Here is a 12,100-nt window from a genome sequence, read left to right on the forward strand (position 1 = left end):
CCCGACGTCCTTCTGGCGCCTCTACCGCCCCCCAAAAGACTGTTTTCTAAAATCTGTTCGCCAGAGGCCCCACAGCCTTTCAGCTTTCCTCACGACCACCAAGCCTTCTTAGCTACCATTTCCCCACCCCCTCCTTAGGGCCCTCCAACCCCTTCCCCGTCACCGCCGCCATGCTTGCCACCCCGCCCCCTCCGGTCAGCCATCCTTTCAGACCCGAAATCCAGGCCTTCAAAGCCCACTGCACTCCCATTTCTCTGCAAACAGTACCAGGCATCCCGGCGGGAGGTGCCTCGCGCTCGAGCTAGAGGTCTCTGTACGCTCCCCAAGTCCCTCCAGATCGAACCCCAGGTCGCCGCTGTCGCCACCGCCGCCACCGGCCGCGAACTCCCCCTTTCCCGTCACGTCACACAATATCGGATCGTCCATTCGCTGCCGCTGCCCGCCACTCAAGAACTCCCGTGGATGATAGGTAGCTGAGGCAGAGTGCTCCGCCCCACGTAAGAAAAAGGAACACGGCGGCGCGTTTCCATGGCAGCATGGACGTTGCAGGCCCTCCCCTTCAGTAGAGCCGGAGAATGACGGTATCCTTGAACCGAAGGGACCTTGAGAGGGCGTGAAATACCCTCCCTGCTTCCAGGACGATTGCATTTACCACTCCTCAGACATTTCAGAACCTCTACCTGCTTTTTCTCGTCCCATGCCCCTTAATCCCCGTCCCTCACCGTCTTTCCTGGAAAAGGAGAGAGTTTCCCAGCTTTCTCATAACAGGGCAAAGAAGAAGCGGCTTGAGGACGGGAGAGGAGATGACATGAGACCACTGTCAACTCCGGCTTGAAGCACACCTATGGGGTTTGGGGAACAAGGTGGAGGCATTTCAGAACCTCTACCTGCTTTTTCTCGTCCCATGCCCCTTAATCCCCGTCCCTCACCCTCTTTCCTGGAAAAGGAGAGAGTTTCCCAGCTTTCTCATAACAGGGCAAAGAAGAAGCGGCTTGAGGACGGCTAGTATTTCAGAGCTGCTGAAACGAAGAGAAGAGACTCTTCTTTGACACGGGGTTAACCTGTGTCAATGAGGATCCCTTTTGTGGGCCTCTACCCTGAATCCAGGGGCCTGACATTACGTCTCTGCCAGGGCGTTTTTAGTTTTTGTTTGTTTTTACATTGTATGAGGGCTCCAGTAAGCCATCTTTCTTCCCATGGCCCTTTTCAGCCTAGTACGTATTTCAAGCTTCACATTTGTTTATCGTTGCCTTATCTTTTATGGGACTGCCCACAGAGACTACAGCCCCAGACATATTTTGCACCTCCCATTGAGAGAATTGAGCAGTGTCATTCTCAAACTCCATGGTAAAGAGAACAGCTGCCACCCCTTCTAACTAGATGCCCTCAAAGATAGCTCCAAGCCCAGAGATTCTATTATCCTAATTATGGTGCCAGGGTCTTAAAGAGGGTGTGGCAGCTGTGACGAGTCTTAATGAACTAAGCCCCATGAGGCATATGTGTTTGTTTTTTTGTTGTTGTTGTTGATGGGTGGGGGTATGTTATTTAAGTGGCAGTTGGATCCAGGATATAAGTCTAGCCAGAGCAGCTGTCAATAGGGAAAGCACCTAGCACAGTGCCAAACATATACACAGTGGGCATTCAATAGGAGGCAGTTTTCTCTTTCTACCCCAGGCTCAGATTTATTTCAGCACAGCCCAACCATGATTCTCCATTTCCAGAAATGCCCTATTCAGCACTTGATACAGGCAAAGCTGAAGTAGAGCTTCCTACCAATCTTCTCACTGCTGCTATAAATTACAGTGATTATATTCTCCAAACCAAAATCAAGGCATGTTGTCTGAATACATGTTACTTATGGGAACAAAAGGACTGACTCCTTGAAACTGTCCTGAAAAATCTAGAATCTATTACTGCTATAACTGGAATATAATTATGGTCCCCAGAATGTTTTATTAGTGGAGCTAAAATGAAATGGACCACACAGAGACGCATCTCACTTCTTAATCTTAAAATCATTTATAATTGACTGTTTTCATACTCCACTCCTAAAGCTGTAGAAGACCAGTGACTAAACAAATCTAATACTTAAAGACCAGGTTAGATCAATACTAACTACACTAGATGGACAAAGTGAGTTCATCTGCTCTATTTGAGAGGGCACAACCAACCAGGTCCTGTTATGAGTAAATCATGACCGTGAGTCCCATAAAAATCCCCCAAAGTCACCATTTTTTTGCTTTTCTTCTCCAGCCTGCTTCTGCTTCCTCCCCAAGTGAGACACAAATAAACAGATCTCTTTGATTACAAGACAAGTTGGTTTGTCAGAACTCATGAAATGGCTGGGTGCAATGGCTTACACCTGTAATCCCAGCCCTTTGGGAGGCAGACGCAGGTGGATTGCTTGAGCCCAGGAATTTGAGACCAGCCTGGGCAACATGGCAAAACCCCATCTCTACAAAATATATGAAAAAAAAAATTAGCTGGGTGTGGTGGCATGTGCCTGTAGTCCCAGCTACTCAGGAGGCTGAGGTGAGAGCATCTTCTGAACTAGGAGGCAGAGGTTGCAATGAGCCAAGACTGGAACACTGTGCTCCAGCCTGGGCAAGAGAGTGAGACCCTGTCTAAAACAAACAACAATAATAAAAACCTAAAAACCGCCAGGCACAGTGGCTCACACCTGCAATCCCAGCATTTTGGGAAGACGAGGCAGGCAGATCATAAGGTCAGGAGATCCAGACCATCCTGGCTAACACGGTGAAACCTCGCCTCTACTAAAAATACAAAAAATCAGCTGGGCATGGTGGTGGGCTCCTGTAGTCCCAGCTACTCAGGAGGCTGAGGCAGGAGAATTGCTTGAACCCTGGAGGTGGAGGTTACAGTGAGCCGAGATCGTGCCACTGCACTCTAGCTGGGGCAACAGAGCGAGACTCCATCTCAAAAAAAAAAAAAAAAAAAAAGCCGGGCGTGGTGGTTCACACCTGTAATCCCAGCACTTTGGGAGGCCGAGGCGGGCAGATCACAAGGTCAGGAGATCAAGACCACCCTGGCTAACACGGTGAAACCCCATCTCTACTAAAAATACAAAAAATTAGTCATGCGTGGTGGCGGGTGCCTGTAGTCCCAGCTACTCAGGAGGCTGAAGCACGAGAATGGCGTGAACTCAGGAGGCGGAGCTTGCAGTGAGCCAAGATCACGCCACTGCACTCCAGCCTGGGCAACAGAGCGAGACCCCGTCTCAAAAAAATAATAATAATAAAATAAAATAAAAATAAAAACCTAAAAACCTCAACCTGACTAAAAATAAATAGATAAATACATGAGTGAGCCATTCACATTACTAAACAAGAGTTTTTAAAAAACTGTTAAGAAAAACTATTAATTCCTTGTTAGGCAGTATGGCAATTAAATTAATCATTAAATTATCCAGGAAAAACAGAAACTACAGGCAGAATGGTTACCCATGGAAGCTGTGACTGATTGCAGCTAGATAAGTCAAAGGCCTTTATTGACTCCTAGACTGCAAAGGACCAACAGCACCTTTACCTGTCTAAAGGTAACATCTTTTTCTAAACCACCTTAGAGAAATCTAACTTACCTCTAAAACCCTCCCAGAGAAGAAGACTCAACAGATCTTATGTTAACTTGCTTTAAAGTTTCATTGTCAGAAATTTTTCTTCTAATCCTAATCTTCTAACCTAAATCCTTTATTATATAATTTAAAGTCATTTCCTCTCATATTGTCTTTAACTGCTATCTTTAAAACCTAAATAGATGTCATTAAGTTGGGATCATCTCATTTGGTCCTATAATTCTATAATAAATGTCAAACAATCAAACAACAAATCTAAATGCTATATGACTTAGTATTTTTCTGAAGCTTCCTCAAAGACTTCTAGCAAAAGAACCCTAGCCACCTTATTCTTCCCTCACAGGTATTCCACCAACCTTTAAAGTTGCTTCATGATCTTATGGAAACTCATAGTTTTGGAGCTCAGTGGCAGAGTACTCTACTGAGGAGACTTGACAAGTGCCAAATTTAATGATAGGAAAACAATCATATATTCCTTTTGTTTTTTTTGTTTTTTTTTTGAGACGGAGTTTCGCTCCTCTTGCCCAGGCTGGAGTCCAATGGTGCAATCTCCGCTCACCGCAACCCCGCCTCCTGGGTTCAAGTGATTCTCCTGCCTCAGCCTCCTGAGTAGCTGGGATTACAGGCGTGCACCACCACACCCAGCTAATTTTGTATTTTTAGTAGAGACAGGGTTTCTCTATGTTGGTCAAGCTGATCTCAAACTCCTAGCCTCAGGTGATCTGCCCGCCTCGGCCTCCCAAAGTGCTGGGATTACAGGCATGAGCCACTGTGCCCAGCCTCTCCCCTCTTTGTATAGAAGTAATCAAATCTTCACGTCCAAGTAGCATCTCCTCTCCACTCTACTTCTCTATGTTTGCAGTCTGGCTTCAACCTCCATAAATCTAATGCCAGACACAAAGTAGTTACTCAAAACATGCTAATAACTGGTTCTAAAATTTTCTTGTCAAATTACCTCATTATCAGCCAGGCGCGGTAGCTCAAGTAATCTCAGTACTTTGGGAGGCCAAGGGAGGCTGATTGCTTGAGCTCAGGAGTTCAAGACTAGCCTGGCCAGCATGGTGAACACCCCTGTCTCTACTAATACAACGGTGGTATGCACCTGTATTCCCAGCTACTCAGGAGGCTGAAGTGGAAGAATCACTTGAACCTGGGAGGCAGAGGCTGCAGTGAGCCGAGATCGCGCCGCTGCACTCCATCCTGGGCTACAGAGCAAGACTCTGTCTCAAAAAACAACAACAACAAATTACCTCATTATCTTTGACGTCTGTAGTGTCTGATGCTGTTGCCATTCCCTCCTGAAAATTCATCCTGTGACTTGATAAATCCTGGCTCTCCTCCACCATCTCAGCTTTCTTTCCAATTCCTAACATCCTGGAAGCCAGTACTATAGAATGAAAATCGAGAGTGATACAAACATGCTCAACACAGATGAACCTTGAAAACATTATGCTAAGTGAAATAAGCCAGACACAAAAGAACAAATACTGTGCGATTCTATTTATATGAGGTACCTGGAGTAGGCAAATTCAGAAAGACAGAAAGTAGAATGGTGGCTGCCAGGAGCTAGGAGGAGAGAGGAAAGGAAATTTATTGTTTAATGATTTACAGAGCTTCAGTTTGGGAAGATGAAAAAGTTCTGGAGATGGATGGCGGTAATGGTTGTACAACAATGTAAATGTACTTAATGCCATTGAACCATACACTTAAAAATGATTATAATGGTACATTTATGTGTATAGATCTCAGCTCACTGCAAGCTCCGCCTCCTGGGTTCACGCCATTCTCCTGTCTCAGCCTCCCGAGTAGCTGGGACTACAGGCGCCCGCCTCGTCGCCCGGCTAGTTTTTTGCACTTTTTAGTAGAGACAGGGTTTCACCGTATTAGCCAGGATGGTCTCGATCTCCTGACCTCGTGATCTGCCCGTCTCGGCCTCCCAAAGTGGTGGGATTACAGGCTTGAGCCACCGTGCCCGGCCACAAGTTTTTCAATGAGACTAAACTTTAATATTTAAAGATGCATACTTAGATCATAAAAAATTGTAATAACAGAATTGCAATAAAAGTCAGAATGTATGGTTAATTTTATAGGGAACAGTGGGGTTGTAATTCATTAAAAGGCATGTGAGGTGCTTGGAAATGTTCTATTTTTTATTACCAGAGGCATTACACAGGTATACTATTTATAATTCATAAATTTGTACATTTATATTTTATTTTATTCACTTTATATGTGCTATATTTCACAATAAAGATGATTCAAAATAAATATCATTAATAGTAAAACTCATAATATGGTGAAAGAGGGTATATACATGATCTCAAAGTATCTCCCTAAAATGTACTGAATTATTACAAAGAGAAAAGTGGTAAATTTGCAGTGAAGAAGCCTGGTATTCACCAACTCAACCAACTAATCTCAGTTAATATACCAGTAAGGGGACAAAAAGCTATCTGTGTCACTTGATATGATGCTGTGAGGATATATCACACTTTAATTGTATTCCTGCCAAAAATATATAATCTGAATCTGATCACGAGAAAATATCAGATAAACCCACATTAATGGGTGCTCTACAGATAAAAGGCCCATATTCTCCAAAGAGAGAGAACGTGAGAGAGAAGTGCTGCCAAGGTCAAGAATGACAATGAAAGTCTCAAGAAATGTTCTAGATTTGAGAAGACTACAAAGACAAAACCATTATATGCAACAGATAATTCAGAACTGAATCCTGGACAAGAACTTGGTTTCCTTTCTTCTATAAATAATTCTAATGGGAGCACTGTTGATATCTGAATAAAGTCTGTAGATTAGTAACAAATCAATGTTATATTCCTGATCTTGATAATTATACTGTGGTTATCAAATAAAAAACAAAGAAAGAGAGTGGTACTAAATTATCCAAGATTGGAGCTGGGCAGTTTGGCACTAAGCAAAACTAAAGAAAAGTTAACCTGTACCTAACATAGGAATAGCATGAGAACAAGAGAAGGAATATATTTAGAGACTATGGAAACTGCCAGAAATCAGACCCAGAGTGGTAGAAGGTGAGAGAAGAGTTCATTTTGCAAATTAAAAAACAACAACAAAAAACAAACAAACAAACAAACCAGTTATTCCTAAACTCTTAAGTTTCAATAGGAAGAAAGGAGCTTTTATGTTCTGGGGCTGAGAAATCTAAAAAGAATATAAGAGAAGACTTCAGTGGACAAGGACACCACTGTGTCCTAGTGGCTGAGCTATGAAATGGTTACTCATATTCTGAGGTAGTGTGTGTACATAAAGTAATGTCTACGTACAAAGAAGCGAACAACAGACTCTGGGGCCTACTTAAGAGGGGAGTGGGGAAGAGGGTGAGAATCAAAAACTATCCATCAGTTACTATGCTTGTTACCTGGGTGGCAAAATAATCTGTACACCAAACCCCGTGATAATGCAACTTACCTATTTAACAAACCTGTACATGTACCCCTGAACCTAAAATAAAATTTAAAACAATAAATAAATAATAAAGTAAAAGTAACATTGCATGAACACAGTGCCTACTCTTGGATCCTACTTCCTATGTCATTATTGCCCTTTCCCACTCTACTCTGAGCATATGCCTTCTGTAGTGTCTTCAGTAGAGCTAGGTCTCAAAGGCTGATCTGGGCTGTACAAAGCTAGTGTGCTAACTAACTAGTGGCAAGAATAACAGTAACGCATCTTGACTCTACTCACATATAAGCACATCACACAGAGTCTCAAGAACCCAAAGTCAGAGCAAGTCAGAAAAGCCATAAAACTGACCAAAAACTTCTTCACAAACTCAGGTGCATTTATTAATTACAATTCACTTAAATGCAAGGTACCATTTTGGCTCCATGGTGGTGGTGGAGAGAGAGCAGTGTATAAGGCTGAGTAATATCTAGTTTCTAGCTTCAAAGAATTTACAATCTAGGAAGGAGATAAGACATACAAATAATGATAGTACAAGATACAATAAAAGTTCTGTAGGCATTGTGAGACAGAAATTGAAAGAATTTTCATCACGTGGTTATAATGAATACTTCTTGAGCACTTACTATGTTCTAAGTTCTATTTACTCTCACTCCTTTCTTGATTTTATCCAGTCACATTGCTATAAATACAATCTATATGCCAAAGACTCCTAACTATATCTTTGACCCACACTTCTCTCTCAAATTACAAATGTATATATCTAGCTGCCTATTCAATATCTTCATTTTGATGTCCAACTGACATCTCAAATTCAACATGCTTAAAATTGAACTCCTCTCTTCTACCAAGCCTACTCCACCTGCAGCCTTCCCCATCTCAGTTGATGGCAACTTCACCCTTCTGGTTGCTTATAACAAAAGGCTTGAAGAGACTATCTTTTTATTAATAGAGAAAAATTTTAAAGCTATGTACTTATATAATCCACCTTCAACAATTATCAACAAATGCTCAATCTTCTTTTGTTGTTTTTCTTTTGTTTTTTTCCAACAAATGCTCAATATTATTTCATCTATATCCACCCACTTCCTCCAAACTGATTTCTAAACAAATCCCAGACATCATATAATTTTATTCATAAATACTTCTGTGTCTAAAATATACAGAATATTTTAGGCCAGGCTTGGTGGCTCACACTTATAATCCCAGCACTTTGGGAGGCTGAGGCGGGTGGACCACCTGAGGTCAGGAGTTTAAGATCAGCCTGGCCAACATCGTGAAACCCCATCTCTACTAAAAACACAAAAATTAGGCCCGGCGTGGCGGCTCACGCCTGTAATCCCAGCACTTTGGGAGGCCGAGGCAGGCAGATCACAAGGTCAGGAGATCGAGACCATCCTAACATGGTGAGACCCAGTCTCTACTAAAAATACAAAAAAATTAGCCGGGCATGGTGGTGGGCACCTGTAGTCCCAGCTACTCGGGAGATGAGGCAGGAGAATGGCATGAACCCGGGAGGCAGAGCTTGCAGTGAGCTGAGATCGCGCCACTGCACTCCAGCCTGGGCGACAGAGCCAGACTCTGTCTCAAAAAAAAAAAACGCAAAAATTAGCCAGGCATGGTGGTGGGCACCAGTAGTCCCAGTTACTTGGGAGGCTGAGGCAAGAGAGTCGCTTGAACCTGGGAGGTGGAGGTTGCAGTGAGCAGAGATCGCACCACTGCACTCCAGCCTGGGCAACAGAGTGAGACTCTTGTCTCAAAGAAATAAAATAAAATAAAATAAAAGAGAATATTTTAAACATAAGAACATCATCAACACACCCAAAGAAAATGAACAGGCCAGGCATGGTGGCTCACATTCCAGAACTTTGGGAGGCCAATGCAGGAGGATCACTTGAGCTCAGGAGGTTGGGTCTGCAGTGAGCAGTAATCATGCCACTGCACACCAGCCTGGGTGACAGTGAGAGTCTGTCTAAAAAACATATATATATATAAAGTTAAATTACTGTATTTTAAAGTCATTTAAAACAATACTACCAATTCAATAGTTAGGCTTGTGTCTTTCATTTTGTTTTTTATTTTTAGTGACTGATTTTTTTATTGAGGTAAAATTTAAATACAGTGAAATCCATAGCTCTTAATTGTGTAATTTTTTTTTTTTTTTTTAAGAGACAGGGTCTTGCTCTGTGGCCGAGGCTAGAGTGCAATGGCTCGGTCATAGCTCACCACAGCCTTGAACTCCTGGGCTCAGCTCCTGGGCTGAAGTGATCCTCCCAGCTGTCTCCCTGGGGCTGGAACTACAGGCATGCTAATTTTTCTTTCTTTTGTAGAGATGGGGTTTCACTATGTTGCCCAGGCAGGTCTTGAACTTTTGGGCTCAAGCAATCCTCCCACCTTGACCTCCCAAAATGCTGGGATCACAGGCATAGGCCACTGTGCTTGGCCAATAATTTGATGAGCTCTAACCAATGTATGCAGCCATGAAACCTACATATCAATCAATATATAGAACATTTTCATCGCTCCAGAGAGTCACTCATGGTCCCTTCCAGTCAATCCCTATTCCACAAGGCATTCATATTGTAACTTCTATGATGATAGATTAATTTTGCCTGTGATACTATTTTATATAAATGGAATCACACAGTATGAGGTCTTTTGTGTCCAGCTTCTTTTGCTCAACATTTTGCATGTTGCTGCATGCATCAGTACTTCATTCTTTTTCATTTCTCAGCAACATTCAATTGTATGTGCCACAATTTGTTTTATTAATTCTCCTATTACTGCATATTTGGGTTGTTTTAGACTATCATAAATAAAGCTGCTATGAACATTTATAAACAATTCATTTTGTGAATGTTTGTTTTCATTTATCTTGGGTAGATAACTAGCAGCGGAACTGCTGGGACACAGGATGTGTGCTCCTTTCACTTTATAAGAAACTGCCAAAAATAGTTTTTGAAAATGACTGTAGGCCACGTATGGTAGCTCATGCCTGTAATCCCAACATTTTGGGAGCCTGAGGTGGGAGGTTCGCTTGACCCAGAAGTTCAAGACCAGCCTGGGCAATATAGGGAGGCCTTATCTCTACAAAAAAATGTTTTAAAAATTAGTCAAGCATGGTGGCGCCAGCCTGTAGTACCAGCTACTAGGGAGGCTGAGGTGGGAAGATCACTTGAGCCCAGGAGTTCAAGGTTGCAGTGAGCTATGATCGCACCACTGTACTCCAGCCTGGGCAACAGAGCGAGACTCTGTCTCTAAAAAAATTAAAAATAAATAAATAAAATTATTGTATAATTTTATACTTCCACTAACAACATATTAGTATTAGAGTTTCAGGTGCTCCACATTCTCACTAACATTTGGTTTGTCAGTGTGAAGTGATATCTCATGCTTGTTTTTTTCTTTTTTTTTTTTTTTTGAGACAGAGTCTCGCTCTGTCACCCAGGCTGGAGTGCAGTGGTGCGATCTCGGCTTACTGCAAGCTCCGCCTCCTGGGTTCACACCATTCTCCTGCCTGAGCCTCCCAAGTAGCTGGGACTACAGGTGCCCGCCACCACACCCAGCTATATTTTTGTGTGTGTAATTTTTAGTAGAGACGGGGTTTTACCATGTTAGCCAGAATGGTCTCGATCTTCTGTCCTCATGATCTGCCCACCTTGGCCTCCCAAAGTGTTGGTATTACAGGCGTGAGCCACCGTGCCCAGCTGTTTGCTTTTTTTCTTGAGGAAGAATCTCACTTTGTCACCCCAGTTGGAGTGCAATGGCACAATCTCAGCTCACTGCAACCTCTGTCTCCTGGGTTCAAGCGATTCTTGTATCTCAGCCTCCCGGGTAGCTGGGATTACAGGCACACACCACCACCCCCAGCTAATTTTTGTGTTAACATGACAAAAGACGGGGTTTTGTCATGTTGGCCAGGCTGGTCTTAAACTCCTGGCCTCAAGCAATCTGCCCACCTTGGCCTCCAAAAGTGCTGGGATTACATGTGTGAGCCACCATGCCCAGCCTATCTTGTGTTTTTTAGTCAACTTTTTTTTTTTTTTTAGACGGAGTCTCGCTCTGTCGCCCAGGCTGGAGTGCGGTGGCCAGATCTCAGCTCACTGCAAGCTCCGCCTCCCGGGTTTACGCCATTCTCCTGCCTCAGCCTCCCGAGTAGCTGGGACTACAGGCGCCCGTCACTACGCCCGGCTAGTTTTTTGTATTTTTTTTTTTAGTAGAGACGGGGTTTCACTGTGTTAGCCAGGATGGTCTCGATCTCCTGACCTCGTGATCCGCCCGTCTCAGCCTCCCACAGTGCTGGGATTACAGGCTTGAGCCACCGCGCCCGGCCTTAGTCAACTTTATATATCATTTACGTACAATTAAAATTGGGCCCTTTTTTTTTTGGAGACAGAGTCTTGCTCTGTCGCCTAGGCTGGAGTGCAATGGCGAAATCTTGGCTCACTGCAACCTCCACCTCCCAGGCTCAAGTGATTCTCCTGCCTCAGCCCCAAGAGTAGCTGGGATTACAGGTACATGCCACCGTACCCAGCTAATTTTTTTTATATTTTTAGTAGAGATGAGGTTTCACCATGTTGGCCAGGATGGTCTTGAACTCCTGACCGCAGGTGATCCACCCGCCTTGGCCTCCCAAAGTGCTGGGATTACAGGCATAAGCAACATGCCCAGTCATAATTGGGCCCATTTTAAGTGTAGAGTTTGATGACTTCAATAAATGGATGCATACACATGCATCCATTTGGGCACGTGCATGCGCAGGTGTGTGTAGCTATGACCCCAATCAAATATAGAACATTTCAATCACCCGAAAAGTTCCCTTGTGCCCTTTGCAATCAATTCGCAGCCCTAGGCAATCATTTATCTGCTTTCTGTCACTGTAGATTAGTCTTGCCCATTCTAGAATTTCAGATAAACTTATCCATGCAGTATGTACTGTGGCAACCATGAAAATGCACCACTGGGCTGGGCACAGTGGCTCACACCTGTAATCCCAACACTTTGGGAGCCCGAGGCAGGTGCATTACCTGAGGTCAGGATTTCAAGACCAGTCTGGCCAACATGGCAAAA

At 43.6% G+C, this 12,100-nt stretch overlaps 1 protein-coding gene across 4 annotated transcripts in view; it reads right to left on the reverse strand.

Annotated features, from left to right (window-relative positions):
- TP53BP1 (tumor protein p53 binding protein 1) overlaps positions 1 to 12,100 on the reverse strand; it is a 111,605-nt gene that overhangs the window by 91,936 nt on the left and 7,569 nt on the right. For 3 of the 4 annotated variants that reach the window (XM_011941143.1, XM_011941142.1, XM_011941141.1), the window contains exon 1: positions 268 to 402. The exons of the other annotated variant lie outside the window; for it this stretch is intronic. In XM_011941143.1, the coding sequence (XP_011796533.1) occupies positions 268 to 274 (7 nt within the window). In that variant the 5' untranslated portion in view covers positions 275 to 402. Of the gene's footprint in view, positions 1 to 267; positions 403 to 12,100 lie in introns of those variants that run through there. 4 annotated transcript variants of the gene reach the window in all.

This window comes from Colobus angolensis, unplaced genomic scaffold, assembly GCF_000951035.1.
Source record: "Colobus angolensis palliatus isolate OR3802 unplaced genomic scaffold, Cang.pa_1.0 Scaffold199, whole genome shotgun sequence".
Classification (NCBI taxonomy): domain Eukaryota; kingdom Metazoa; phylum Chordata; class Mammalia; order Primates; family Cercopithecidae; genus Colobus; species Colobus angolensis.